Source organism: Scyliorhinus torazame, chromosome 9 (assembly GCF_047496885.1).
Source record: "Scyliorhinus torazame isolate Kashiwa2021f chromosome 9, sScyTor2.1, whole genome shotgun sequence".
Lineage (NCBI taxonomy): Eukaryota > Metazoa > Chordata > Chondrichthyes > Carcharhiniformes > Scyliorhinidae > Scyliorhinus > Scyliorhinus torazame.
In genome coordinates this window covers 170,525,911-170,543,327 of record NC_092715.1, presented here as the reverse complement: position 1 = coordinate 170,543,327, position 17,417 = coordinate 170,525,911, and the positions used below count along the sequence as shown (strand labels likewise).

The following is a 17,417-nucleotide window of genomic DNA, read 5'->3' as shown; positions in this document are numbered from 1 at the left end:
AATGCGTTTGCTACCTCTAGACTTGATTCCTAATGCAGTCCGGACAGGCTTCTCACGTTTTACCATCTGCAATCTTGAGGCAATCCGAAACTCTGCTGCACCAAGTCCTGCCCACTCATCACACCATTGCTCCCTGAACTACATTGGCTCCTGGTTAAGCAACATCTTGATGTATAAATATTAATTCTTAAATTCAAATACCTTCAAAACCTGATCCTTCCCCGTCCCTGTAATTTCTTCCAGTCCCAAAAGTCTCCAGATATTTGCACCCATTTAATTCTGGCCTTCAGTTGCTAAGGGTCTAACCACTGGAATTCCCTCCCTACACATCTCTGCCTCTCCAACTCTCTTTCCTCCTTTAAGACCTTCCTTAAAACTACTTCTTTGGCTCAGCTTTAGCCATCTGCCCCAATATGGCTCAGTATCGTGATGCTTTTGGATATTTTAGTACATTAAAGGGACTATATAAATACAAGTTGTTGTCATTATCTAATCTCCAGTATTGCATTTTGTAGTTCAACCACAAGAAAATATTTACATCATGCGCCTTATATAAAAGTAAAATCTCAACGCACATTATAGCCTGACCGACAGATTCTGAGCCAGAAAAGTGGGAACTTGAAGAGAAGAAATCCTAGTTACATTCCAATTATAAAACTGATTAGGATCGTCTGGATGCTACGGCAAGAATCTGGAAAAGAGAGTAGCTAGAGAGGTGAGCACTTAGTTGGGCAACAATGATGAATGTGAAGAGAGAGTGGTATATGAAGGACGAGAAAGTGCTTTATAAAAACAAGATTTAAGGTAGTATTTGCAAAAATGTTGGTGGGTGTTATGATTTTGGTTCTGAAAAGGATGTAATTGACGTTGAGGGAAAGAGATATCGATCATGGTTTTGGGAGGGGATGAAAACAGAGTTGGAAAGCAGGCTACAAATGCTGAAGGGAGAAGTGGTGGAAGACCTGAAGGGTGTTTCTGGTCTCAAGAAGTCTACTGCTTGATGTATGTTTGATTGTTAGTAGTCTAACACCTGTATGCATTCCAGTCCTCACAGTCTAGCAACTCACATTTCTCTGAAGTGCCACTCAATCCAGGCGTTCATACCAGAGGATCAGAATGTTACAGAATCTGATGCAATATATTCAAACACTAATCTTCAGGGAGTAAATTAAGGGACACTTTCAATTATGAAACTCATTCCAGCATATAGCACCAGAACTTCACTTACTCTCTAAACCTCCTGCTATGTATCTTCGGACGACTGGGATTCATCAGAATGTTTTCTGTACATGTTCCTTCAGGGTTTTTTTCAGAAAGGGGTTGTAAATTTTGACAGGGTGATGAAGGTGCAGAATTAGCCAAATCTTCTGTTGAATCTGAATCAAAATGATGTAAATAATAAAATTATAAAGAGCATTAATGTTTTCCAGGTTGCAGAATAGTATACACTGCAGAACAAAATTTCCTAAATTAAGTATTTTCATCAAAAGCATTCTGCTCAACAGAACCTGGAGTAGTGTGTTCAGTTTTGGTCTTCTTACCTGAGAAAGGACATACTGGCGCTGGAGGGTGTGCAGAGGAAATTCACTAGGTTAATCCTAGAGTTGAGGGGATTGGATTACAAGGAGAGGTTGAGTAGACTGTACTCGTTGGAATTTAGTAGGATGCGGGGAGGATCTTGTAGAAACATATAACATTTTGAATGGAATAGATAGGATAGATGCGGGAAGGTTGTTTCCACTGGCGGGTGAAAGCAGAACTAAGGGGCACCGCCTCAAAATAAGGGGAAGTAGATTTAAGACTGAATTTAGGAGGAACTTCTTCACCCAAAGGGTTGTGAATCAATGGAATTCCCTGCCCAGTGAAGCAGTTGAGGCCCCCTCATTAAATATTTTCAAAATAAAGATAGATAGTTTTTTGAAGAATAAAGGAATAAAGGGTTATGGTGTTCAGGCCGGAAAGTGGAGCTGAGTCCACAAAAGGTCAGCCATGATCTCATTGAATGGCAGAGCAGGCTCGAAGGACCAGATGGCCTACTCCTCCTCCTAGTTCTAGTCCTTTAACTTTTCTGTTGAAAATTCTGTTTTCAGAAAACTCCATGTAAGAGGTACAGCTAAGAACATAAAATTTGTACACATACTGACTAATCGGTTGTTCCCTCTCCTCTTGAGCCAAGCATTCCTTGCACTTGGTACCTACATTAACCTTAATAGTATTACGACCCTAGACCAGACTCTAACAGAGGCTAGGATACTGATTAAACCCTCAATATTTTTTCTTTATTTGTAAGATTGGGCACGATTCTCCGAAAGAATCTTTTTAGTTCATTTTTATGGGTTTTTCAGTGAGTTGCCCACTGCTATTCAATGACAATTAGGGCGCGATTCTCCAGCCGCGTTGGGCTCAAGGGAGCCCGACAGGCTCCACGCCTCGTGAGATTCTCCAGATTCCCGCTGGACGTTGGAACTCCGCCCCAAATGTGCGGGGCCGACTGACGCTCGCAGAAGTAGGTTGTAAACCGACTTACGACCTACCTGCGTGGGATCCACTGCCCTTCCTTGATTCTCCACAAACGTGGACCAGGCAGAATGTCATCTGGGGGGGGTCTCCCGGTCCATCGGAGACCCCTAGGTGGTCAGGGTGACACAGTGGCCCTCCCCTGGAACGCAGGCATCTTGGCACTGTCACCCTGGCACTGCTAAGGTGCCCAGATGGCACTGTCAAGCCAGCAGGAGCACTACCTGGGTGCCAGTGCAAGGGTGCCCAAGTGTCAGGGTGGCACTGTCAAGGGTCAGGGGACCATTCCAATGAAACAAGGGTGAAGGGGGGATTTGAAGGGTGGGGGAGTGCGGGGCAGGTAAGTAGGGACCTCCGTGAGGTTGGGGGGCTGGGGTGTAATGGGTTAGGAGGGGGTGCTGGAAGGGGCTTAGGGGGCCTGAATAGGAAGCGGGGTGTCCTCACTTGCAAAAGCATTTTACTCAAGATCAGACAACCCAAAATATCTGCAAAAATACCGAGCCAAGAGCATATCACAACGTGAACCGGTAAAGGAAGTAAGCACCACTAAAACAAAAATTTGCTTGGAGTGGGAATCAGGTACACCACAATAGATTATAGAACTAGCTAAACCTGAAACGAGAGCATAGGAAGGTGTGGGGCGGGATTAACCACTCCCGCGCCGGTTGGGAGAATCGCCTGGGTCGCCGAATTTTCCCGCGACACCGGTCCGACGCCCTCCCGCGATTTTCCCAAGCGGCGAGAACGGCCCCGCCGAGTTCCCCGTGGCGCAGGCCGGAGAATCGCCCGAGACACCCAAAATGGCGATTCTCCGGCACCCTTGCTATTCTCAGGCCCGGATGGACCGAGCGGCCAGGCCAAAACGGCAGGTTCCCCCCGGCGCCGTCCACACCTGGACGCTGCCGGCGGGAAAAGCGCGGGTACGCTGGGGGGGGGGGCAGTCTGCGGGGGGGGGGGGGGGGGGGGAGATCCCGCACCGAGGGGGGGCCTCAAATGGGGTCTGGCCCGCGATCGGTGCCCACCGATCGTCGGGCCGTCCTCTCTGAAGGAGGACCTCCTTTGTTCCGCAGCCCCGCAAGATCCGTCTGACATCTTCCTGCGGGGCGGACTCGGAGAGGACGGCAACCACGCATGCGCGGGTGACGCCAGTTATGCGGCGCCGGCCGCGTCATGTATGCGGCGCCGCCTTTACGTGGCGACAAGGCCTGGCGCGTGTAAATGACGCGGCCCCGCTCCTAGCCCATTATCGGGCCCTGAATCGGTCGGGATAGGGGCCGTTTCTCGCCGTCGTGAAACTCGACGGCGTTCACGACGGCGTGGGCACTTTGGCGCGGGAGTGGAGAATCCCGCCCGTGATTCTTACAAGTTGTAGGATTTTTGACATCAAATGCTGACTTGGGAAATGTCATAAATTCACACAGCTGTTGCAAATTAACCTCAAAATCTAAGAGAAGTGGTTGAGAAATTGATGCTCTGAACAAATTAGAAGCTCTAGCTTATGGAAAAATATGAACTCTGGCCAGGGTCATTAATTGAAAGTAAATTGCACAAATAAAGAGCTAGTTCAAGGAAGAAAAATTGTAACACAGCTAGAAATGTAATCATGATATGTCCATGGCGCATAGACTAGAAAAAAAGTTTTGTACAGGAGAAAGAGCAACCAATCATCGTGAACTTATGGATGGAATCAAAAATATTAGGTCAAGAAACCTAAAAAACCTATTAAAAGAATTTAGAAGATTGGGAGACAATGCTAGGAGCAGTATTGGGTATTGTCAGAATTATATACCCTGGCATGTGCTAGAATAAACAGGGAGAGTAGGACATCAAATTGTGGTTAAAGGTGTAGTGGCAGCGGGGGGGACGGGGGACTGCACTTCATTGGGCACTGACTCCAATTCGGGAACAAATGGGACCCATGATGCAAGAATGGTATACATTAGACTGGGACTGTACTCATTGGAGTTTAGAAGGATGCGGGGGGATCTTATTGAGACATATAAAATTATGAAGGGAATAGATAGGATAGATGCGGGCAGGTTGTTTCCACTGGTCGGGGAAAGCAGAACTAGGGGGCATAGCCTCAAAATAAAGGGAGGTAGATTTAGGACGGAGTGTAGGAGGAACTTCTTCACCCAAAGGGTTGTGAATCTCTGGAATTCCTTGCCCAGTGAAGCAGTTGGGGCTCCTTCTTTAAACGTTTTTAAGAAAAAGATAGATGCCTTTCTAAAGAATAAAGGGATTCGGGGATATGGTGTACGGGCCGGAGAGTGGAGCTGAGTCCACAAAGATCAGCCATGATCTCATTAAATGGCGGAGCAGGCTCGAGGGGCCAGATGGCCTACTCCTGTTCCTAGTTCTTATGAGGGTTTTTCAAACTCTGGGTCTCGATCCACAGGCGGGTGTCGGGAGAGTCGTGGTGAGTGTTGGGATGGTCGCGGCGTTCATGATCACGGGAGGAATGCCCAACAGCCGCGACCGGCTTTTAAAAATGCCAGCTGCGATGGACTTCTGAGATTGCCGGCCGTCCCGCGCATGCGTGCCCCCTCAGCCGAATCTGCCAGTGCAGAGTCCCAGAGCCTCTTCATGGCATCAGTGCATTGTCCCAGGACTAGTTTTATAAGCAAACCATGGAGTCCTCCCACCGGAAGTGGCAGTAGTGAGTTAGTCACGCGCCACATACACTGACGTCACATGTTCATAAGATACAAGAGCAGAATTAGGCCATTCAGCCCATCGAGTCTGCTCCGCCATTCAATCATGTTCCTCATCTAACTCCTCCTTAAATTTACTCACTGTCCCAGCATCCCTTGCACTCTGGGATAGCGAATTCCCAGCGTGTAATCACTGAGCAGAGGTTCCTCCATTTTATAGCTGCCAGCGCTGAAGAACTGAAAGTGGATCGTTTTGTGATAAGGAAGAGAGGGCCAGAGACACATATAGGCCAGAATCTCACAACTGAATCTGCAGGAGAGAGCTGTTCAGAAGCAGGACAAAGCAGTGGTGGTGTGAACTCCAAAGCCTATGGCGAGCAACCCATTAAGAAGCTGAAATCAGAAACAAAGCAGTATAAAGCAGATTTTTTAAGGTATGACTTTATTAATTGTGCCAATGCAAATCAGGATGCCAAGCCCATGTGCGTTATATGCAGAGGCGTACTGGCAAAATGAAAGTTTAAAACCCTCAAATATTCAAAGGCATTTGAAGAGTAAGCATCTTGAGTTCGAGGACAAAGCTTCTGATTTTTTACAATGGATGCAGTGAGAACTTAAATTATCAGTTGACGTCCTTAGCAGAAATGTAACATTGAATGACAAAGCAAGTGAGATCATGAGTACCAAGCAGGCTCACCTGTCACGTTAAAGGTAATCAAAAATAGTGGGTCATGAAAGTTTGGGCAGCGTGGGTCACGAAGTTCGGCTGCGTGCATCCTGAAGGATGGCCAGTTGGTAAAAATGGTTCCTGGGCAAAAAAGTTTGAAAAACAATGATCTACATCTGAAAAGAAAGGGTGCTAATGTGCTGGCAAAATGGTCAGAAGGAGTAAAGAAATAGAATCAAATTATGGAAAGACTGCGAGAAAGATGAAGGATTGCTGTGGCAAAAAGAATTAGGAAAGGGTCCAGGTTTCTTTTGATGTAAACTAAGATTTAAATGTATTTATTCAATTCAAACTGTGGAAAAATTAATCAGAGGAACTAGGAAGATCGCAATAATCAAATTAACAGACGTCAAGCTGTAAATTTAATAAGAACGGAAAGTAAAAAAGGTTCTGTCAATTATGATTCAGTAGTGGCACCCTTCGGGGTTAGAAGGTTGTGTGCTCAAATTCCACTCCAGAGATTTGAACAAAATGGGCGTGATCGACCAGCCACCTTGTTCTCTCGCTTGAACGCGGTGCAGCCGGTGAATGCCAGGAGAACCCTCAAGCAGGCTTCTCAGATGTTGATTCACCCAAGTCCCGCGAGGCGTCGGAGTCAGAATCCCGCCCACAAGGGGTGGGACCAACGGCGTGCCCCGAAGCCGGTTTTAAACCAGCTTAGGCAAATTTACTCAGCATTCACCGGCATTGCGGGATCCACCGACCTCACCAGCGAGGCCGCAGCCAGGCACCATTCAACACTGGTCCACACAAACGTGGAACGGCACCCAGGGGATCTCCCGGGCCATAGCAAACTCCTGGATGGTTTGGGTCAGTGCAGGGTGGCCCCCAGCTCCCCCCCTGGAACGTGGGCACCTTAGCACTGCCAAGATACCTGAATGGCACAGCCAAGCTGGCAGGAGCACTGCCTAGGTTCCAGGGTGCCCATGTGCCGGGGTGGCACTGCCAAGGGCCAGGGGCTGAGGCGGGCCATGCCCATGAAAGGAAAGTGGAAGGTGAGCTGAAAGGGTTGGGGTGTGCAGGGCAGGTACGTAGGGGCCCTGGAAGGGAGGGAATGCTGTAAGGGGGCTTTGGGGGGAGGGGGATCGTGCCCATGTGTGTGGGGGGTGACATTGCCCATGGGTGGGGGATGTGGGGGACCCACAAGCTCACTTAGAAATAGGGGCACCCTTTCAAAATGGTGGCCCCAATCTCAGTTCAGCTCCCCAGTGCAAAATGAAAATTCCAAGTGTGGGCTAAACCAGCAAGAAACTCCCCAGGGTCCCCAAAAATGACTAAGTAACATTGAATAGTGGTGGGGAACTCGCTGGCAGAGCCGGCGGGAAACTCACTGAAAAACCCGCCACAAATTAACTTAAGACATTTTTCCAGAAAATCGCGTCCAATATCTCGGCTGGCAGTCTGGCCTTTCAGGTAAAATATTAAACAGATTCTATCCACTTTTTAGGTGGATGCATAGGATCACACACATCTCACATGTGCATCTTACCCACATCAATCTTCATTCAGGCGACTGAAGCTCATACTCTTCAGCCAAGTAACAGCTCCCATCTCCCAAACATGTTTGCAACCAGGATCAAGCCACCTCATCGGAGCAGACCACTTAACCATCATTCTTTTTCTCCCCTCCATCCTCTACTCCCCTCCCCAACACCACCCCTTGTGTCCTTTTTCTCTACTTTACCTTCCACATCTCCCTATCAAACTCATGTCAACATTCTCGCCTTCTCCCTCATCCCACCTTCTTTCCCTTTCTCAGTCTTCTAGTTGTTTTTACTCTCCCTTTTCTAGGTCCTTTTTATCCTCCACCCTCTAACCCTACTCATTGGAAATACCTCACTTGCTCTTGACTAGTGAACAAAAATAGAAGAGTTCACTCATCGGAGCAGAGGTGCTGAAAAGCTCAACGTGCAGGACAACACAAGATTGCATGCTCCGCTGTTGCCAATCTGACCGGTTTCAACAGGTCACCTTTAAATAGACAGTCACTGTTTCTAATTACACTATTGCTGGGTCCAGGCATTTCTATCAGATTCCTATGGATATTTTACAAAGCTTAACTGCAGAATAAATATGTGTAGTTTCAGAATTTCTGGGATAATATTCATTCCTGCTATGGGGTAAAGAGGACTCAAACAAAATGGTCACAAAATGACTTGCCATTTAATTCAGCTGTTCCATTTTGTGTGTCCAGATTCACATCCTGATCTACAGCAAGTGCTTGAGAAAATATGTCGCAACTTGATGGATTCAGTCCTTTTTCTTCCAGCAAACGCCGCTGTTTCCTTTCTTCTCTTTCCTTCAATATAATCTAATTGAAAAAGATTACTGTTAATTTTAAATATGAGCAAATCACAACCAAACCTGAGGCATCCAAAATCTGAACCAGGGATTGCAAGGGAGAATAGGTAAGTCAATACAAAATCATGTGCCGAAACCAAATCAAAGGATAAGTACATTGGCATTAAGAGGAATAAATAAATGGGGAGGGGGGGCAAAGAAAGGAGGTGGCAGAGGGGAGGATCCCGAGAGCTTGGGGGGGGGGGGCTGAAAAAGAGAGTCAGGTGTGGGGTGGGAGTTGTGCATGAGGGAGAGTTGGGGGAGGGGGGGGGGGGAGGGAGGGAGAGAGTTGTGGAGTTACACGCAAAGGAGTGGGGTTGGGAGGGAGAGCCACGCGCACGTCGGGAAAAAGCGAGGGGGTGTCACGCATGTGAGGGGGGGGGAGAAGAGCGGGGGGGGGGGAAGGAGTGTAGCCCTGCACACGTGGGGGAGGGGGCGGGTGGGGGGGGATATAGAACAGTCATTCACGTACACAGGGTTGGGAAGTCACGGCCGCTGACCCCGCCCTGCGCCAGCACGTATGCTACCCTTCTGTGCATGCACCACCCCACACACCTCTGCCTGCACGTGCACCACCCCACACACCCCTGCATGCACACTAATGTTTCAGACATGTACTTCCTTCACTGTGTTTTTTCACAATGTATTAGGCATTTTCGATCTAATGATCTTTTGTCGGAATTCCTCCCTTCTGTCCACAAGGTTCAGACTTTCCTCCAACTCATCTCTCTCCTATACCCACTCTAACTCTAATCTCTTAGTGCCCTTAGAATGCTCTGACTAAGATAAACACTATCTTCAAACCTCCGGGCTGGCAAACCCCACACCAATTTCTTTCCAAATGAACCAATATGACTTGTAGTGCACTGAAAGAGGAGAGATGGGTTTACATATCCGAATGTGGATTCTTCATCAGAACACAGCTTTGGTGTGGGATCTTTCATATTTAGTTCCGACCTCATTTTTCATCATTGCAGCTTTTTGAGTGTTTTGTTCTTGTAATGTTTTTTCACTCAGTTGATCTTTATTACATTATTTACCCGGGTTACTGGTCCTCTATCAAGCAGTTTGCAGGTTAATCAACCTAATAATACTTTGGTGACATCTTTTTCCACTGAAGAGGGTTCTGCACTTAAATGGTGATGGACCAGCTGAGTACTTTCACTTCACTGATGTAGCAAGAATGTTTTGCTGCTAGTATCTTGGTAAACTTTCTGAAGATGATATACTAAATGTACAGTGACACCTGGTGGTGAATTCATTATTGCACAACTTATTTTTCCAAAATTATAGGACTGTTCTGGATATCAATTTATCTAGATTATCAAATAATTACACAAATACAGATTAAAATTTTACAACTAATTTTGGAATGGGGTAACTCAATATCGGAATTTAAAAAAAACAAAACTTGAATTGTCTAAATCAGGAGCCAGAATAAAAAAATACAATTAATTGAGGAGTTATTAAACAAGATAGATAAATCCCTGGGACCTGGTGAAATGTATCCCAGATCATTGCGGGAAGCTAGGGGGGAAATTGCGGGTCCCCCAGCAGAGATATTTGAATCATCGACAGCCACAGGTGAGGTGCGTGAAGATTGGAGGGAAAAGTCTGGGAACTACAGACGGGTCTAGCAAGTTGTTAGAAGGTATACTGAGAGACAGGATCTACAGGCATTTAGAGGGGCAAGGACTGATTAGGGACAGCAGCATGGCTTTGTGAGTGGAAAATCATGTCTCACGAATTTGCTTGAGTTTTTTGAAGGGGTACCCAAGAAGGTAAATGAGGGCAGTGCAGTCAACGTTGCCTACATGGACTTTAGCAAGGCCTTTGACAAGGCCCTCATGGTAGGTTGGTGAATAAGGTTAAATCTCATGGAATCCAGGGCGAGGTAGACATTTGGATACAAAATTGGCTTGACGACAAAAGATAAAGGGTGGTTGTAGAGGGTTGTTTTTCAAACTGGAGGCCTGTGACCAGCGGTGTGCCTCAGGGATCAGTGTTGGATCCACTGTTATTTGTTACTTATATTAATGATTTGGATGAGAATTTAGGAGGCATGGTTAGTAAGTTTGCAGATGACACCAAGATTGGTGGCAAAGTGAACAGTGAAGAAGGTTATTTAGGATTGCAACGGGATCTTGATCAATTGGGCCAATGAAGTTTAATTTAGATAAATGTGAGGTGATGCATTTTGGTAGATCGAATCCGGGCAGGACCTACTCAGTTAATGGTAAGGAGTTGGGGAGAGTTACAGAACAAAGAAATCCAGGAGTACAGGTTCATAGCTCCTTGAAAGTAAAGTCACAGGTGGACAGGTGGTGAAGAAGGCATTTGGCATGCTTGGTTTCATTGAACATTGAATACAGGAGTTGGATGTCTTGCTGAAGTTGTACACAACATTAATAAGACTACACTTGGAATACGGTGTACAATTCTGGTCACCCTATTATAGAAAGGATATTAAACTAGAAAGAGTGCAGAAAAGATTTCATAGAATTTACAGTGCAGAAGGAGGCCACTCGGCCCATCGAGTCTGCACCGGCTCTTGGAAAGAGCACCCTACCCAAGGTCCACACCTCCACCCTATCGCCATAACCCAGTAACCCCACCCAACACGAAGGGCAATTTTGGACACTAAGGGCAATTTATCATGGCCAATCCACCTAACCCGCACATCTTTGGACTGTGGAAGGAAACCGGAGCACCCGGAGGAAACCCACGCACACACGGGGAGGATGTGCAGACTCCGCACAGACAGTGACCAAAGCCGGAATCGAACCTGGGACCCTGGAGCTGTGAAGCAATTGTGCTGTCCACAATGCTACCGTGCTGCCCCTAGGCAGCTACCTAGGGCATTTACTAGGATTTACTAGGATGCTACCGGGACTTGATGGTTTGAATTATAAGGAGAGGCTGGATAGATTGGGACTTTTTTCCCTGGAGCAAAGGAGGCATAGGGTTGATCTTACAGAGGTCTATAAAATAATGAGGGTCATAGATACCTCCTTAGCAGATATCCCCATGGCATATTTACATTCAATTTCTCATTATTATTGCAATTATCAAGTGCAACTACAATAATAATTTTAAAACTTTATGAACTGGTTGATACCAACAGAAGACATACCTCCAACCGTGCAGTGAGTTAAAGAGTGGAATCCAGGTTGGTAATTGTGTAAGGGGATGAGCTCATTTGTTGAAGTAATAATGTGACTTCGCAGATTTGGGAATGTGTTATGCTGCTGCTTTCACAGCATTGTTCTGTAAATCAACGTGTTTGGAAAATGACACAGTGGAGATGTATTTTTTTGAGCACTGACAACAATATTTCTTTACTTTGTAACAGGAAGTAATCCAAATAGGATCATAAGTGCTTTTCTCCATCTACAAAGAATATTTATCTAACTGGAAAAAATTAACAATAGTTACATCAACTAACCTTTTTCAATGATGTTGGTTTCTTCGCCTTTGGGACTTCTCGCTGTTTTCCTCGCTTTACTAAAGGGGCACTTGAGTCCAAGGGGTTGTGAGGAACCTTTTCCTGACCTGAGCTTTGAGGCTGTCTCTTGGATGATGTGGTTTCTTTGGAAACCAATGGAAACATCCCTCCAACTGCAACACACAATTCACAACAAAGCAAAAATAAAAGATTATCTAGAAGGAATCATAATTAATGCTTCAAAAGTAGAATGATGTAAAGCATAAAGCACTAACTACAGTAAGAAATAGATGCCTGAAAATATGCAACAGGGGAAGAGATGGAATGGAGTAATTTAAATACTGACCTGCAAGTACGATTGGCTTAGGTGTGTGCTTGGACTTCTTCTCCTGCTGTTTCTGTTCTAGGACAGCCAACATGTCACCAAAGTCAAGCTGCATGGGCGCCTTACTCTTTTTACCACTCTTCTTTGGAGCTTCCTAAACAAAGCAATTTTATTGTTATTGACAATATTTGCATTGCAAGTGCATTTATTATGATCAGAGGCACCCAAAGTCATTAAATATTATCACATATTAAAGATCTATTGTACAATAGTGTATTTATTACAACATTGTGACTTTATTTTGAAATTTCCAGTTTTCAGTTATAAAGCCCGGAAAAAATTTGGAGTTGCAGGATCTCTATGAAAAACAGAAGCAGACTCACTACCAGTCACCAAAGTATTTGTGCTTCATCCTAACAAATATTCAAATAGACCCATGAAGGAACCACATACCCAGAGATTAAGAAAACTGTATTCTCTAGAGTTGTGAAGGGAGGGGATCTAATAGAAACGTGTAAAATTCTTACAGGACCTGGCAGGGTGGATGTAGATAAGGGGCGCCGTTGAATGGCCTCGTTGCGCCTGACCCGGTGAGGCCTCTCACAAGATTTGCGCCTCACCCGATTCAACGAGATCTTGCGAGACGTCGCAATCTGGATTACGCCCACAGATTTACATGTTTAAGTGAGCAGTTAGGCGTACATAAATATGTTGGCATCGGATTCTCCCAAGGCCTTGGAACAAATGTCCGTACTTGGGAGACCGTACTTGGCGGCTTTTAGCACTGGCCCGCACAAATGTGGACGAGGCGTAATGGCACCTGAGGGGGTGGGCACCAGGTGTTCACGCTCTGGGCGGGTGTAGTACCCCCACTACCACCCGGCTAACTTGGCGCTGCCAGCCAGGCATCTGGGCAGTGTCAAGGTGTCCAGGCATTGCCAGTCTAGTGGGGCGGTGCCAGGCTGGCAGTGCCCAGGTGCCAGGCTGCCCGTGCCAGGGATCGGGCCCGGGGGTGACCTGCCATGATGAGGTGGGGCGAGGGTGGGCTCCAGGATCCCCTAACAGGTAAGTTGGGGCATTGAGGGGGCCCAGAGGCCGCAGTCAGGGGGTGGGGGAATCGAGAGATCGGGGCAACATTTAAAAATGGCACCCCAATCTCCTTCTGCACTGATGAGCTGAAGGTAAGTGCGGTCTCAGTGGGATGTTCTTCACCGAGGCCAAAAAGGAGCCCCATTTGATAGCGTGCCATTCTTGGTACTGCAGGAGCCGAGAGACACCCTGCTATCAACTTTTTCCCCGTTCAATCACACCCAGCTTGTTTCATTTGGCTGGTGAGTCTAGAACCAGAGGACATAATCTCGGAGTAAGAGGTGGGCCATTGAAGATTGAGTTGAGGAGGAATTTTTGGAATTTTCTACCTCAAAGGGCTGTGGAAACTCAATCATTGAGCTTGTTAAAGACAGAGATGAATAGATTTCTGTAGAGTAATGATATCAAAGGAAATGGAGATAGTGCAGGAAAGTGTTTTTGATGTAGATGATCAGCCATGATCTAATTAAATGGCAGAACATCCTCAGTGGGCTGAATGGCTTTCTTCTTTTCCTATGTTCCCCAATGATCCTCTGGAATGGTCTCTTCCCACTAATGTTCGATTCATCCTGTTGGCCAGGGGACGGAAATAAAAGCGTTAATGAGGCCCCATTGTCAAGTTCGGCATGAGATCATCATGTCCCTGGCTGTGCCAAATTTCTCAGTTTCACCCACTCCGCTAAATATTGAGGCACATGTTTCTACTTAACGTATTCTTTAAAATATTCCTGGAGCTCATGGTGGGGTTATTTTTCCGATTATTATATAACGTAGAACAACCCTCAAACGAAGCAGAAATGCATTTATTTAATATCAACCTGTATCTGAGATACTGTGCGATTTAGAAGATAAATTATTCCCTGAACAAAACCACAAGGCAAACACCTTTGGTTATCCTTAGTGTGTTCTCCACATTACACAGGAATTTTATTCAACTGAAAGCAGTCAAGAGTTCTGTACAAACCGCAGCTTTCTTCTGGTGACTACTGGATACATATTCTTGAAATGATTCTTTTCTCAAAATTTGGACTGGTTTCTGGTTTAGGTCCAAAGAGATCTGTTCACCACCAATAGCATGGGAGATGGCCACACTGAAAACTAGTTCTTCATCTACTGATGGCTGAAAAGAGAAACAAAAATGCTCAATATTTTACAAATATAGGCTGTAGTAACAATATATTTTTAAAATTTATGATTCCAAAAGTCATATGTAGCAATAAAATATTGTACCTGAATTAAAACAAAAAGAGCCAGGGGAGAAGTAACTACTATTTACTCTTAGCTGGCAACCATGCACAGAAAAAAAACTATTGCTTGTTGGATTTCAAAGACACCAGGATACGAGGACCAATGGAGTATGCCATATATGCACTGTCTCACATCACCCCGCTCCCAACGGTTTGGCCGAGCGGGCGGTCCAGCATGGAATGATCAAGCAGTCCACAAGGGCCCTTGACGCGCATTTGGCGCTCGCCTCCATTTTTGCTCCGGCACCACACTGCAAGCCGGCGGAACTTTTTAAAAAAAATAATAATAATTTGTATTCAAAATTATTCACAGATTATCAGAACAGAAAAATAGAACCCCTCCCCCTTTACACAAATAATAAAACAACAAGAACAAAAGTGCATAAATAAACAAATAAACGTTAAACAGTAAACAATAGTGGATCCCCTACCAGACACGGCTGCTGCTGACCATCTCCTAACGCTCCGCCAGGAAGTCTAGGAACGGCTGCCACCGCCTGAAGAACCCTTGCACAGATCCGCTTAAGGCAAATTTCACCTTCTCCAATTTAGTAAACCCTGCCACGTCATTAATCCAGGATTCCACGCTTGGGGGCCTCGCATCCTTCCACTGAAGCAGAATCCTTCGCCTGGCTACCAGGGATGCAAAGGCCAGCGTACCGGCCTCTTTCGCCTCCTGCACTCCCGGCTCGTCCAACACCCCAAATATTGCGAGCCCCCAGCTAGGCCTAACCCTGGAATTCATTACCCTTGACACTGTCCTCGCTACGCCCCTCCAGAACTCCTCCAACGCTGGACATGCCCAGCACATGTGGGTGTGGTTTGCTGGGCTCCCCGAACACCTCGCACATCTATCCTCACTCCCAAAAAAAGGCTTAGCCTTGCCCCGGTCATGTGCACCCTGTGCAGCACCTTAAATTGTATCAGGCTGAGCCTCGCGCAAGAGGAGGAAGAGTTTACCCTTCCCAGCGCATCCACCCACACACCCTCGTCGATCTCCTCCCCCAGCTCCTCCTCCCACTTATCCTTTAACTCCTCCGCCGAGGCCTCCTCCTCCTCCTCCTGCATCACCTGATAAGTTGCCGAGATCCTACCCTCTCCAACCCCTCCAACCCCCCCCCCCCCCCCCCACCCCCCCCCCCCCCCCCCCCCCCCGAAAGCACCCTGTCCTGGACCCTGTGTGCCGGCAGCAGCGGAAACCCCACCACCTGTCGCCTAACGAACGCCCTTACCTGCATATATCTGAAAGCATTTCCAGGGGGGAGCCCGAATCTCTCCTCCAGCTCCCCAAGGCTCGCAAACTTCCCGTCTATGAACAGGTCCCCCATCCTCCTAATACCTGCCCTGTGCCAACTCAGGAACCCCCCATCCATTGTCCCTGGGACAAACCGATGGTTCTCCCGTATCGTGGACCACACCGAAGCCCCCACCTCCCCCCTGTGGCGTCTCCATTGCCCCAAGATTTTGAGGGTGGCCGCTACCACCGGGCTCGTGGTGTACCTTGTCGGAGGAAGCGGCAGCGGTGCCGTCACCAGTGCCCCCAGTCTCGTGCCCACACAGGACGCCATCTCCAGCCTCTTCCACGCCACCCCCTCCCTCTCCATTACCCACTTACGAATCATCGCCACGTTGGCAGCCCAATAGTACCCACATAAGTTTGGCAACACTAACCCCCCCCCTGTCCCTGCTCCGCTCCAAGAACACCCTTCTCACCCTCGGGGTTTTCTTCGCCCACACAAACCCCATAATACTCCTGTCAACCCGCTTAAAGAAGGCCTTAGGGATCAAGATGGAGAGGCACTGAAACAAAAACAAAAACCTCAGGAGCACCATCATTTTAACCGACTGCACCCTACCCGCCAGGGAGAGCGGCAGCATATCCCACCTTTTGAACTCCTCCTCCATTTGCTCCACCAGCTTCGTTAAGTTGAGCTTATGCAGGGCCCCCCAGCTCCTAGCCACCTGAACCCCCAGGTATCTAAAACTTCCTTCTGCACTTTTTAGCGGAAGCTCACCAATCCCCCTTTCCTGGTCTCCCGGGTGCACCACGAACAGCTCGCTCTTCCCAATGTTGAGCTTATACCTGGAGAAACCCCCAAACTCCCTAAGGATCCGCATCACCTCCCGCATTCCCCCCACCGGGTCCGCCACATACAATAGCAGATTGTACGCATACAACGACACCCGGTGTTCCCCCCCACCCCCGGCACCAACACCCTCCAGTTCCTAGACTCCCTCAAAGTCATGGCCAGGGGCTCAATCGCCAGCGCAAAGAGCAGGGGGGAATAGAGGACACCCTTGCCTCGTCCCTCGGTATAGCCGGAAATATTCCGACCTCCCCCCGTTCGTGGCCACACTCGCCACCAGGGCCTCGTACAGCAACCTCACCCGCTGACGAACCCCTCCCCGAACCCAAACCTCCTCAACACCTCCCACAGGTACCCCCATTCCACCCTATCAAAGGCCTTCTCCGCGTCCATAGCCGCCACTATCTCCGCCTCCCCCTCCACCGCCGGCATCATAATTACATTCAGGAGCCTACGTACGTTGGTATTCAACTTCCTCCCTTTCACAAAACCCGTCTGATCCTCGTGTATGACCCCCGGTACAAAGTCCTCATGGCCAATACCTTTGCGAGCAGTTTCGCATCCACATTACGGAGTGAAATCGGCCCATACGATCCGCACTGTACAGGGTCCTTGTCCCGCTTCAGAATTAGAGAAATCAGCGCCCTAGACATCGTTGGGGGCAGGAACCCCCACTCCCTTGCCTCGTTGAAAGTCCTGACCAGTTGCGGGCCCAACAGGTCCATGTACTTCCTATAGAATTCCACCGGGAACCCATCTGGCCCCGGTGCCTTCCCCACCTGCATACTCCCCAGTCCCATGACCAGTTCCTCCAACCTAACCGGCACCCCCAGCCCTGCCACCTGCCCCTCCTCCACCCTCGGGAACCTCAGCCGGTCCAGAAAGCGACCCATCCCCCCCCCCCCTCCTCCGATGGGGGCTCAGACCGATACAGTCCCTCGTAAAAGTCCCTGAAGACCCCATTAATACCCACCGCACTTCGCAAC

At 47.8% G+C, this 17,417-nt stretch overlaps 1 protein-coding gene across 3 annotated transcripts in view; it reads right to left on the bottom strand.

Moving 5' to 3' along the window:
* secisbp2 (SECIS binding protein 2) overlaps positions 1-17,417 on the bottom strand; it is a 159,623-nt gene that overhangs the window by 66,772 nt on the left and 75,434 nt on the right. For all 3 annotated transcript variants that reach the window (XM_072516780.1, XM_072516779.1, XM_072516778.1), the window contains exons 10-14: positions 14,062-14,217; positions 12,030-12,162; positions 11,684-11,856; positions 8,059-8,209; positions 1,229-1,376 (exon numbers count right to left, since the gene is read on the bottom strand). In XM_072516780.1, the coding sequence (XP_072372881.1) occupies positions 1,229-1,376; positions 8,059-8,209; positions 11,684-11,856; positions 12,030-12,162; positions 14,062-14,217 (761 nt within the window). The remainder of the gene's footprint in view (positions 1-1,228; positions 1,377-8,058; positions 8,210-11,683; positions 11,857-12,029; positions 12,163-14,061; positions 14,218-17,417) is intronic.